The sequence below is a fragment of the Cynoglossus semilaevis genome, chromosome W (genome assembly GCF_000523025.1).
Source record: "Cynoglossus semilaevis isolate Cse_v1.0 chromosome W, Cse_v1.0, whole genome shotgun sequence".
NCBI lineage: Eukaryota > Metazoa > Chordata > Actinopteri > Pleuronectiformes > Cynoglossidae > Cynoglossus > Cynoglossus semilaevis.
In genome coordinates, this window is record NC_024327.1 from 16,042,567 (window position 1) to 16,055,910 (window position 13,344).

Genomic DNA, 13,344 nt, shown 5'->3' on the forward strand with positions numbered 1-13,344 from the left:
ACGTGTGTAAGTGTGCATCCTTTGCTCTCACGGTTCAGGGGATGGTAAAGGATGGGGGTATGGGTGGGGTCATAAATCTTTTTGACACAAAGTATATCCTATCTCTCTCTGGTGGGTTCAAAGAAAAGGGGCTCAGTCCTGAGTTGTTTAACACACCTGGATGTCAATACCATGAAATAAAAGCTGGAATTCTGAACTTATGTCTCATATTCATCTTTTGATCTGAAACCCAAATGTCTTCAGTATACAACAGCTATGGTGGAGAAACAGGTCAGTAAGTCATCAGTCCAAATTGAACAAAGAAATGTTGATTTTACTAAAGTGCCCACAAGGTGGCGATATTGTATTTATTGCTTTAATTAGCTTTGAAGCTTTTCTTTTTGAATGTTATTTTTAATGTTTCAGAGCTGTGCCCAGAAATCAGAGAGCAAACAGCAGAGTGAGCTGCTATGAAAATAAAGACCACCAGAATGTCTCTTAACCCTTGTGCGGTCCTTCGCATTTTTGTACACACCATTTGTCCTTGCAATGATTTTCATCTTGTCCCAGAATATGAGTATTAATCAATATGAGGAAAGGTTGGCACAAGTCATGCAGTACAGGAACATGCACACGCACGCACACGCACGCACACACACGCACACACACACACAGACACAAAGACATATTTATTAAGTTTACAAGGGTTAATGAAAAATATACACTATCATAATTATCTTTTACTTTAGTGCAATGATATTTACACATTAAAAAAAACTTAATATGTGTGAAGTATGAAAAGTAGGAAAAGTAAGGGTTATTCTTTTACAGTGTGACATTAATATTTGTTAAAGTAAAACCAATAAAACTGGTAAAATTTCTCTGAATATAAACATTTTTAAATGCTGACTAGTAATTTTCTGCTCAAATGATGATACATCAAAACAGGAGTGTATGTGGCTCCTCAGGCCACCAGCCTGCTGTACTGGGTATTTGGCCCGACCTTGATCTTACGTAACTTACTGCTGTCTGTTCGCCCACTGGTTCTCGTGCTTTGCGTCCCTGAGCTGCTGTCCCCCTGAGCCAGTCGTTTGCACCTCAGCAGCACCAAAATTTCCCTCTGACACTGAGAGGAGCCAAAGTAATAGAGGACAGGGTCCAGGCAGCAGCTGAGGCTGCCCAGACACATGGACAGAAGGTAGGCCTGGTAGCTACAGCTGGACATAGTGCACCACCAGAATAACATTGGTCGGAGTGAAACAAACCACAAACACCACCAGCACCACTGCAACCATGACCACAACCCTGGTCTTCTTGGAGTGATTCTCCACATTAGCTGCTGTCAATGCCTGGATGGTGCGGATGTAACAGACAATGGTGAAGATGAGCGGGATAAAGAAGAAGATGGACGAGTAGCTGGGAAAGAAATCAAGATAGTATGCCTGAAGTTTCTCCACATCCTGCACATCATGGCAGGTGGTGATGCCCAGGTCTGATAGGTGGATGGTTTGACCTGATGTGAGCAGAGAAGTGACTCCCCCAAGGGCCAGCAGCCACATGGCTGCACAAATGGCGGAAGCTGTTTGAGAAAGAAATTCACATCATATGAATTTATAAAAATGGATAACCATCTGATGAGGAAAAACAAGTATTTGAGCCCCTACCAAACAGCAAGTATTCTGGCTCCTACAAGCCAGTTTGTCTTTCTTTAAGACACATCTCCAATCCCAATTAATTATCTACATCAAATACACCTGCCTCACCTCGTTACCTGTATAAAAGACACCTGTCCACACCCAAACAACCAGCATCCAACATTTCCACCATGGGCAAGACCAAAGAGCTTTCTATGGACATCAGGGACAAAATTGTTGACCTGCACAAGGCTGGGATGGGCTACAAGAGAATCAGAAAGCAACTTGGAGAGGAAAAAAGCAACTGTTGGTGAAGTAATCAGGAAATGGAAGAAGCACCACACCACCGCCAACCTCCCTCGATTTGGGCCTCCACACAAGATCTCGCCTCGTGGGGTGTCCCTGATCATGCGAGCGGTGAGGAATCATCCCAAAACCACAAGGGGGAACTGATGAATCAACTGAAGGCAGCTGGGACCACAGTTACAAAAGAAACAGTTGGTAACACACTACGCCGTCATGGATTGAAATTCTGCAGCGCATACAAGGTCCCCCTGCTCAAGTAGAAACATGTACAGGCCTGCATGAAGTTTGCCATTGACCACCTGGACGACTCAGAAGAGGCCTGGAAGAAGGTGATGTGGTCAGATGAGACCAAAATAGAACTTTTTGGCCTCAACTCAACTCAGTGTTTGGAGGGCAAAGAACACCGAGTACAACGCAAAGAACACCACCCCCACCGTCAAGCATGATGGTGGTAATATAATGCTTTGGGGTGCTTTTCAGCCAAGGGGGCGGGACACCTCCATTGCATTGAGGGGAGGATGGACGGGGCCGTGTACCATGGAATTCTGGACCAACACCTCCTTCCCTCAGTGAGAGAGCTGAAGATGGGTCGAGGATGGGTGTTTCAGCACGACAACAACCCTAAGCACATTGCCAAAGCAACAGAAGAGTGGCTGAAGAAGAAGCACATGTTCTGGAGTGGCCTAACCAGTCTCCAGACCTGAATCCAATTGAAAATCTTTGGAGGGAGCTAAAAATTCGAGTTGCCAGGCGACAGCTTCAAAACCTGAATGATTTGGAGGCTGTCTGCAGTGAGGGGTGACATCCCTAACATCCCTGCCGAAATGTGCATAAACCTTGTCACCAACTATAAAAGTCATTTGACATCTGTGCTGGCCAATAAAGGCTTTTCTACAAAATATTAACATGCTGTTTGTCCAGGGGGTCAAATATTTGTTTTTCCTCATCAAATGGTTATCAATTTAAATAAATTCATGTGTTTCTGGAATTTTCTTTGGGAATCTGTCTCTCACTGTTAGAGTATACATATGATTAAAATTATAAATCGTTGCATTCTTTGTAAGTGGGCAAACCTGCAAAATCAGCAAGGGGCCAAATGTCAGGTCTGTCTGTTTCCTTTTCCTGCTGTCTGCTGTGTGGGGTAATTTGTGTGATCACACTCACCTGTGTCTGTAATTAGCCTCACTTGTGTCACCTGGTGATCCCTGTATATATACCTCTCTCCCTCACTCTGGCCTTGTTGGATCATTGTAAGTTAGTGACTGTCTTTGTGAGCACTGTATCCTTCGTGCCAGCTTTGTGTCGAGCTTTTTGTTGTAGCTGTTCCTAGTTTGTTCCTGAGCAAGTCTGTTGCTGTGCTCAATTCTGTTCTCAGCTCTGCTCGACTTTGCATATGTTTCTGTCCTGGTTCTTGGAATTTAGAATCTTCAAATAAACTACCTGCACCAGTACTGCATTTGGGTCCTGCCTGCTTCCTGTCATATTGTTGCCCGCACATGACACAAATACTTATTTCCCCAACTGTACAACTGCTTGTGAGTATTGACATCTAGAGAGGGAGACACGATTTGTTCGCGGTGACTTCAACAAAACCAGAGATCTCTGTAAATGCACTGTTGAACAATTAAAGTTGTTTGCTCATTTCAATTTTGTAGTGATTTATCATTAATATTGTCTGCATTGACTGTGTCCCTGAAACATGCACACGGGACAAGTTGTGTCCCGCCGCCCAAAGGTTAGGGGATGGCAAACGCCAACAGTACCCTACCGTTAAAGAAAGAAAAACACACAGTAGTCACTGAAATAACTTGAAACTGACAAAAGTAGTAATAAATAACAATTTACTGAAAATTGGCCTGGAGAAAAATGATAGTACCCTTAACTTAATATTTTGTTGCACAACCCTTTGAGGCAATCACTTCAATCAGGCGATTTCTGTAACTTCTGCATCTGTCAACAGATATGTTGGCCCACTCCTCATGAGCAAACTGAAAGGTGTCATCTCCAGACTGCATGTTTCAGCTCCTTTCACAAATGTTCATTAGACTTTAGATCAGGGCTCATAGAAGGTCACTTCAGAACGGTCCAATGTTTTGTTCTTAGCCATTCTTGGGTGTTTTTAGTTGTGTGTTTTGGGTCATTATCCTGTTGGAGGACCCATGACCTGCGACTGAGACCAAGCTTTCTGACACTGGGCAGTACATTTCGCTCCAGGATGCCCTGATAGTCTTGAGATTTCATTGTACTCTGCCCAGATTCAAAACACCCTGTGCCAGATGCAGCATGGCAGCAACAGAACATAACTGGGCCTCCTCCATGTTTCACAGTTGGTACAGTGTTTTTTTCTTTGTATGCTTCATTTTTGCATCTGTGAACATAGAGCTGATGTGACTTGCCAAAAAGCTCTAGTGTTGTCTCATCTGTTCAAAGTACATTCTCCCAGAAGCTTTGTGGGTTGTCATTATGCATTTTGGCAAATTCCAGTCTCGCTTTTTGATTTGCTTTCAACAGTGGTGTCCTCCTTGGTCTTCTTCCATTAAGTCCACTTTGGCTCAAACAGCGACAGATGGTGTGTTCTGATACTGTATGTACCTTGACTTTGGAGTTCACCTCTAATCTCTTTGGAAGTTGTTCAGGTCTCTTTGGTTACCATTCATGTTATCTGTCTCTCTTCATTTGTCATCAATTTTCGTCTTGCGGCCACATCCAGGGAGGTTGGCTACAGTCCAATGGACCTTAAACCTCAGAATAATATGTGCAAGTGTCGTCACAGAAACATCAAGCTGCTTGAAGATGGTCCTGCTGCTGGGTTGTTGCACTCCCACGGCCTCCTTCACGTCTCCTGGTAGCGCCTCAATGCTCTGGACACTACGCTGACAGACACAGCAAACCTACTTGCCACAGCTCGCATTGATGTGCCATCCTGGACGAGCTGAACTACCTGAGCCACTTGTGTGGGTTGTAGACTCCGTCTCATGCTACCACAAGAGTGAAAGCCCCGCCAGCATTCAAAAGTGACCAAAACATCAGCCAGAAAGCATCAGAACTGAGAAGTGGTCTGTGGTCACCACCTGCAGAACCACTTGCCAATTGCCTATAATTTCCACCTGTTGTCTATTCCATTTGCACAACAGCATGTGAAATTGATTGTCAATCAGTGTTGCTTCCTAAGTGGACAGTTTGCGGCTCCAAGGTCTGCATGGACGGTTGGACCGGGCATGAGTGCAAAGATGGTGAGGGAGTGAATAATATTTCAAAATGTAAAAGACAAAAATGCCTTGATTGATTTCGATCTGGAATTTATTTTAATAGAATTTTTCTCTAAATTCCAATCTATTTGTAAGAACACCGTGTCCTGCTCAGATCATATTTATAACCAACAAAATAAATCACCAGTTTTTTTTTCTAAAGGCCAGAAAGCTTTTCTCGTTTTCTCATCAATGGTCTTGGCCTGAATTAAGCCAGCCACTAGGGTACACGAAGCCGTGTTTATAGTGCCGGTCCCAAGCCCGGATAAATGGTGAGGGTTGCGTCAGGAAGGGCATCCGGCGTAAAACGTTTAGCTAAATCAAATATGCAGATCAATAAAACGATTTCTATACCGGATCGGTCGAGGCCCGGGTTAACAACGACCGCCAACAGTGCCGTTGACCAACAGGGCACTGATGGAAATTGGACTACTGTTGGTCAGAGACAGAGTCAGAGACAGAGAAGAAGAGGAGGGCGTTTGGTTAGGAGAAAAAGAGAAAAGATGAAGAATAGAAGTGTTAGTCTGAAGTTTGGAACTTTGAATGTAGGTACAATGACAGGGAAAAGTAGAGAAATAGCTGATGTGATGGAGAGAAGAAGAGTAGATATTTTGTGTGTGCAGGAGACCAGGTGGAAGGGCAGTAAGGCTAGAAACATTGGAGGAGGCTACAAACTGTTTTATCATGGTTCAGATGGGAAGAGAAATGGAGTAGGGGTGATCCTAAAGGAAGAATATGTAAGAAATGTGGTAGAGGTGAAAAGAGAGTCAGACAGGTTGATGTGTGTGAAGGTAGAAGTAGAAGGAGAGATGATTAATGTTGTTAGTGGTTATGCCCCACAGGTGGGCTGTGAGTTGGAAGAAAAGGAGAAGTTCTGGAAGGAGCTAGATTGGATGGTAGAGAGTATCCCCAGGAGAGAGAGAGTGGTGATTGGAGCAGACCTAAATGGTCATGTAGGGGAAGGGAACAGAGGAGATGAGGAAGTGATAGGCAGGTTTGGTGTTAGGGAGAGAAACGTAGAAGGACAGGCAGTGGTAGATTTTGCAAAGAGAATGGAAATGGCTGTGGTAAACACATATTTCCAAAAGAAAGAGGAACATAGGGTGACTTACAAGAGTGGAGGCAGGTCCACACAGATAGATTATATTCTATGTAGAAGATGTAATCTGAGGGAGATTAGAGACTGTAAGGTGGTGGCAGGTGAGAGTGTAGCCAAACAACATCGGATGGTAGTGTGTAAAATGACGATGGAGGTGACAAAAAGGAAGAGAGTGAAGACAGAGCAGAAGATCAAGTGGTGGAAACTAAGGAAAGAGACATGTTGTGAAGACTTCAGGAAGGAAGTAAGGGCAGTTCTGGGTAGTGTTGAGATATTCCCAGATGATTGGGAGACTACAGCTGCAGTGATGAGGGAGACAGGTAGGAAGGTGCTAGGTATGTCCTCTGGGCAGAGAAAGGAGGACAAAGAGACCTGGTGGTGGAATGAGGAGATCCAGGAGAGTGTGCAGAGAAAGAGATTAGCGAAGAAGAGATGGGACAGTGACAGAACAGAAGAGAACAGACTGGAGTACAAAGAGAGGACAAGGGAGGTGAAGAGGGAAGTGGCCAAGGCCAAACAAAAGGCATATGAGGAGTTGTATGAGAGTTTGGAAACAAAGGAAGGAGAAAAGGAGTTGTATAGATTGGCGAGACAGAGAAATCAAGCTGGGAAGGATGTGCAGCAGGTGAGGTTGATTAAGGACAGAGAGGGGAATGTGATCACAAGTGAGGAAAGTGTGCTGAGAAGATGGAAGGAATACTTTGAGGAGTTGTTAAATGAGGAAAATGAAAGGGAAAGTAGAAACGAGGAGCCAGAGACTAGTAGGAAGAAGGTAGATCAGGTTAGAAAGGATGAAGTTAGAAAAGCCCTGAAGAGGATGAAGAGTGGAAAGTCAGTTGGTCCTGATGACATACCAGTGGAAGTATGGAAGTGTTTAGGAGAAGTGGCAGTAAATTTCCTGACTGGTTTGTTTAACAGAATTTTAGAGACTGGCAAGATGCCTGATGAGTGGAGAAAAAGTGTTCTGGTGCCAATTCATAAGAAGGGTGATGCACAGAGTTGTAACAACTACAGAGGGATAAAGTTGATGAGCCATACAATGAAGATTTAGGAAAGAGTAGTTGAAGCTAGGTTGAGGCAGGAAGTGGAGATTTGTGAACAACAGTATGGTTTCATGCCTAGGAAGAGTACCACAGATGCAATATTTGCCTTGAGGATGTTGATGGAGAAGTACAGGGAAGGTCAGAAGGAGCTGCATTGTGTATTTGTAGATCTAGAAAAGGCATATGACAAAGTGCCAAGGGAGGAATTGTGGTTTTGTATGAGGAAGTCAGGAGTGGCAGAGAAGTATGTTAGTTTGGTGCAGGACATGTATGAGAATAGTACAACAGTAGTGAGGTGCGCTGTTGGGAGGACAGAAGACTTCAAAGTGGAGGTGGGACTACATCAAGGATCGGCCCTGAGCCCCTTCTTGTTTGCTGTGGTGATGGACAGATTGACAGATGAGGTCAGACAGGAGTCCCCATGGACTATGATGTTTGCAGATGACATTGTGATCTGTAGTGAGAGTAGGCAGCAGCTAGAAGAGAACCTAGAGAGGTGGAGGTTTGCACTAGAAAGAAGAGGAATGAAGGTCAGTCGCAGCAAGACAGAGTACATGTGTGTAAACGAAAGGCAGAACAGTGAAATAGTGAGGCTACAAGGAGCAGAGGTGGTGAAGGTGCAGGAGTTTAGGTACTTAGGATCAACTGTTCAGAGCAGCGGAGACTGTGGAAGAGAGGTGAAGAATAGAGTACAGGCAGGATGGAACAGCTGGAGCAAAGTGTCAGGAGTGATCTGTGACAGAAGAGTGTCAGCTAAGGTGAAGGGAAAGGTTTACAGGACAGTGGTGAGACCAGCCATGATGTATGGTTTAGAGACAGTAGCAATAGGCAGAAGACGGGAGGTGGAGCTGGAGGTGGCAGAGGTAAAGATGCTAAGATTCTCTTTAGGAGTGACAAGAATGGACAGGATCAGGAATGAGGTCATTAGAGGGACAACACAGACAGGAAGGTTTGGAGAAAAAGCTAGAGAAGCCAGATTGAGATGGTTTGGGCATGTGCAGAGAAGGGACAGTGGATACATTGGTTGAAGAATGTTAGAGATGGAGCTACCAGGTAGGAGAAAGAGAGGAAGGCCAAAGAGGAGATATATGGATGTAGTGAGGGAGGACATGCAGATAGTTGGAGTCAGAGTAGAAGATGCAGAGAACAGGGAGAGATGGAAATCAATGATTTGCTGTGGCAACCCCTGAAAAAAAAGGGATAAAGCCAAAAGAAAAAGAAGAAGAGTATATATACAGTAAACTGTTATCTAAGTGTGTTAAATAATGGTCTGCTTGACAGGAGTAGGTACTCCTAAAAGGTTTTTTTACACTGTAGGTAAATAAAGGATTAGGTCTGTTTCTCATCAAGTATGGGAATCTGATTAACTTTGCCCTGGGAGTAAAAATTAAAGAAAAAACAACTGCATAGTACTTGTGAAACTTTCTCAATAAAAGGAGCTGCAGTCCTCATACACTTTGGGACTTAGGTGAGCCAACTCTGCGAAGCTGTTGGTCTCTCTGCTCCCCCTCGCAGCGAGTAAAAAGTACAACGTTGTCAGGTATGGTTCTTTTCAAGTCATTCTATCTGCGGCACTTAGATTACAATAGTGGTGACTGAATAATGGCCTATGGATCAATGGTATATCTGGAGAAGGAAGAACAAGGCCTATGAAGAAAAGCACACCTTGCCTACTGTGAAGCATGGTGAGGGGTCAGTCATGCTTTGGGGCTGTTTTTCTTCTTTAGGTCCAGGGAATCTCCAGTGTGTGCAAGGTACCATGAATTATATTAACTACCAGGAGATCTTGGATGTAAATGTCATGCAGTGGGTCAAAAACCTGAGGCTTCCATCTTCACGTTGGACCTTCCAACAGGACAATGATCCCAAGCATACCTCCAAATCTACCAGAGCTTGGCTGCAGACGAAGGGCTGGAACATTCTGGAGTTGCCATCGGAATCACCCGACTTTAATCCAATTGAAACTCTCTGGTGGGACTTGAAGAAGGCAGTTGCAGCACGCAAGCCCAAGAATGTGAATGAACTAGAGGCTTTTAGTCATGAGGAATGGGCTAAGATACCTGTAGATCGCTGCAACAAAACGTGTCAAGCTATGTTTCACATTATAACTGCCAAAGGATGTTGTACGAAGTACTAAGGATGGATGTGACTAAGGGGTTGAATAATTTTGTAAATGTTGCAAACACAGAAAGGACATTTGTTGGTATATCACCAGAAATACACATGAATACATTACTATTCCATTCTTAAAATTACTTTACATTTACAATAACCACATAGAAAACAAAAAACAGGACAATGACAACAATCCATTCATTTTTCCATTAACCCGACATTTTCTGAAACAAACAGTCCTCGACCATCTGGTGTTTTTTGAACTCTAAATACAGCAAGGCACTGATATTTTGTCTTTTAAAAAACTCTAGCTTTTTATTTTTTGGCCTTTACTTTTGTCATTTTCCATAAAAAATATTGTTAAGAAGAAAGATTAACAAGTTGACATTGACTTTAGCTTTGTCAAACCTTTTTATCACAGCCACACTGTCGTACTGGAGCTGAAGAAGGTACTGAAAACAGAGCACAAATAACATCATTAATTACATTATGTCAGGTTGAAAGTGTATACTCTTCACAAAACCTGTGTTTAAGCTGGAAATTATTTGTCTTTTTAATCAATGTTTCCTGTTTAAAAGTCAAGGGCAGGAAATCCAGAAGATGATTACATGGACATTTTGTGGAACATTTACCTCGAAATGCAGCTGTACTTTTTCCATCTCAACCCATAAATCTCCCATAAATTTTGCTTTCACTTCGAAATCACCAACTTCTTCTGTGAATGAAATGTCAAACATGACATTTTTGAACCTAAGATATGGGACACAATAATGTGAGATTGAAGCAGTATCACAGAGAAAATCATTACAGCTACTCATCTTTAATGTTAAGGCCAGGACATAAATCCTAACTCTGTAGTTTGGTGCTGATGAGATGATGTGCAAACATCAAATCAAAAAAAAAAAAAAAAAAAATCGGATATTCAGTTTCCACTGTTTCTCCATGCTTTAATTTTTTATAATAACTGTAGAAAATGGAGATTTTTTGTTGTGCATTTTCAAAACCTTGTTTTTAAAATGTCAGAATTATTTCAGAATATGTGATACTTTGAGAACTTTTTGGGATGATTTCTTCTATATATCGTTGATGATGTCCTGGTAGTTGTTACTGGCAGCAGCTAGGCCGGTCTGCTCCAGGTTCGACAGTGTTAGATTTCAGTGGTTTTTCACATTTGGTTGGGTCTGCAGCAGGAAGGTGCTAAGACACCAAAAGGCTTTCCCGAGCACACACAGTCACATAGCCCCACACATTCAAAGAGAATTTCCCCAAATTCTCTTCACACCAACTTTCTAAAACACCTCTACCCCCTGGGAACAATGGGAGATCTTCACACAACAATGGGAGATCTCCCAATCTACCTTCTCACAGGGAACCCCGAAGCCATCCATTCCTTTTGATTTACATGACCACCTGTGGTTGACTGGACTTTATGGCTCCGTCTACCTCCCTTGTGATAACCCCCCACTGAGCACCAAAAGGTTCTTCCAACACTGCTGAATCATGGAACAAGAGTGCCACATAGTGGCGACTGCAGGCATCACATGATAACAAGAACAATAATATGATTGGCCACAAGAGGCCTAGCCTCTCTCTTCCATTGGCCTACAAGATTTAAACACACACCCGGGAAGTCGAAAACCACTCCCCCCATACAGGTATATAAGCATAAACAACTAACGATACTTTAGAAGTTATTGTTGAGAAGTCTTGAGAAGTCAGAAGTTATTCTTGACAGGATTTGCGTATTAACTACTGTTGTACGAGATTTCCTTGAATACTTCTCCAGTCGTTTATTTTGCTTTATTGTTGGACCTGTTTTGTTTGACGTTTGTTATTAAAACAAATCGACCATCTACTGGCTGCTTCCACTCCTTGCCTGAAGACACCTCGCACAGCAAGAATCTTTCAGCAGGTTCCTGAGAATTTTTCTCTTTCTGCTCCAGAGGCAGCTGGCTGTCCTCCAGGACTACAGGACTGCTCTTCAGACCCTCTGGGGTCTGAGTGTCATGCACTGCACGGCGCTCCACAACCAATTTGTGCTCCAACTCCTTCAGTGGACAAGTTGTATTAGAAGACATACAAATCACATGGAAAAGGATGATTGATGATGATTTTTATATAACATTGTTCAGTGTTTTTTTTTTTTTGGCTGATTACTTGTGGTGCTGTAACTGGAGTCTCGAGGATTTCAGGCAAATTCTCTCCAGGCTGAATCTGAATCACGTCCACAATTAGCTTTTTGGTCCTTAAACAAACACAAGAGTAAACCAATCAGTGATTTATTTAGACCATAACAAAAAATACCAACCAAACACAATACCATGAAAATTATACCATAGTGCGTAATATAAAAATTTAATCCAAACTGTCTTTATTGCGTGATACTTTTTAATTATCACGCAAGAAAATTATAGAAGTGAGGAATGTTTTGTTATAAATTTTAAAAAGGAAAACATGCTAAAAGAGAAAAAGTACATACACATAAAAAAATGATTGGACAATCATACTTTTAGAATTAGCTTTTTAACAAAGGCTAGTATTTCTTATGAAATAAACATATCCCAAAGTTTGTTCTGTCGTGGCTTCCAGAAAAACATATCTCTGTAACAGTTTCTTGCAGATACATGTGGATACATGTTTGTGAGGCTAAAAGCCTGAAGCCACCAAACCACTTTCTTTTTTTCGACGGGACACAAGAAAAAGAGCAGGAAAGATAAGACAAAGACAGACAACAGAATGACAGCCATAAAAAACACACACACTTCATAGAGACATGAAGCATTGCACGACCCCTTACATCACCCAAATTATTACAGATATACTGTAGGCTGTTAGGTTTATTCTAACATATGTGACGACAAAGTAACAACACAAAAGACGTCTGGATCTTTTACTTGCAAGGGGAGAGTGCAGTTTGCTCTGCTGGCAGTTTCCTCATCAACTCCGAGTTGCTGCACCCTTCCTCCGCTCTTTTATTTAGTTTACAAAAGTATCAAATTACATATCATGTGATCGTGTGTGAGTATATGAATGGGTATGGAGTAAGAAGGTGGGTGTGAATGTGGGTGTGGCTGTGTCTGGGAATTTCTCCATCAGTCTTGAGCACACTAGATTACAATATGAGAAGCAAACAGTTTTTTAAAGCGACAGTACAGCATGAAGCAATGATAATAAATTAAATTCTTCCAACATAAGCATAATCTTAGTCCTAACCCAAACTTTAATCTAACCTTAGGTCTAAACTTTATCATGTCCCTTGTGTTTCCACAATAATAAAAATATGTATAGCTGTATCAACAACACATGCACATGCTGAGTGTAGAGAGGTTATACAGAGTTCAGACAGTTCTGACAGTTCCCAATCCCAGCCTTTGTCGTCATCAAGTGTAGTGTTCTCAAACATAAACTCACTTTGTCATGAGAGCCTTCTCGTCTTTGTCATCTCCATCCAGCAGCTCAAACTTACTGGTGAGAGTGAGAGAGATTTCTGTCTTTGCCTGCTCCTTCAGAGTGCCCTTGTTCTGAAGTTTTTTCCTACGTATAGTTTTTTCCTGCGCATGTGTACATCGGCTGGTAGCAGAAATTTATAGCATAGTCTGAAGTTTTTTCCTACCGGTAGTGTAAATTTATAGCCATAGCTGACATTTGTGTTCAGGGTGGTAGCACATTATTACTACGCATCAAATATCAATAAATACTTGCTTATTACTTAGTTCAGAGTGGTAGCACATTACTATAGACATGAAATCGCTATAAAAACGTGCTTCTGACTATATTTTGAGTGGTAGCACATTACTATAGACATGAAATAGCCATAAATACATACTTCTCACTGTATTTAGAGTGGTAGCACACTATTTAAGGCTACACAGAAAATCTTTGTTAATATATAGGTTCTCTCAGGGTTTAGAGTAGCACTT

General features: G+C 42.2%; 2 protein-coding genes and 1 long non-coding RNA gene across 3 annotated transcripts in view; all 3 read right to left on the minus strand.

The window, feature by feature from the left end:
* The window catches only part of LOC103397289 (calmodulin-regulated spectrin-associated protein 1-B-like), a 411,725-nt gene that overhangs the window by 131,523 nt on the left and 266,858 nt on the right, over positions 1–13,344 (minus strand). The window lies entirely within an intron of this gene.
* On the minus strand, positions 818–1,773 carry LOC112486351 (proteinase-activated receptor 1-like). Its single transcript, XM_025052742.1, is given in 2 exon segments — positions 818–1,202; positions 1,204–1,773. Coding segments are annotated over 2 exon segments (594 nt in total). The 5' UTR covers positions 1,539–1,773; the 3' UTR covers positions 818–943.
* On the minus strand, positions 11,432–13,043 carry LOC112486361 (uncharacterized). The gene is made up of 3 exons (XR_003048783.1): positions 12,836–13,043; positions 11,582–11,669; positions 11,432–11,472 (listed from the first exon to the last, which is right to left on the minus strand). It is a non-coding gene; the product is annotated as an uncharacterized LOC112486361 (long non-coding RNA).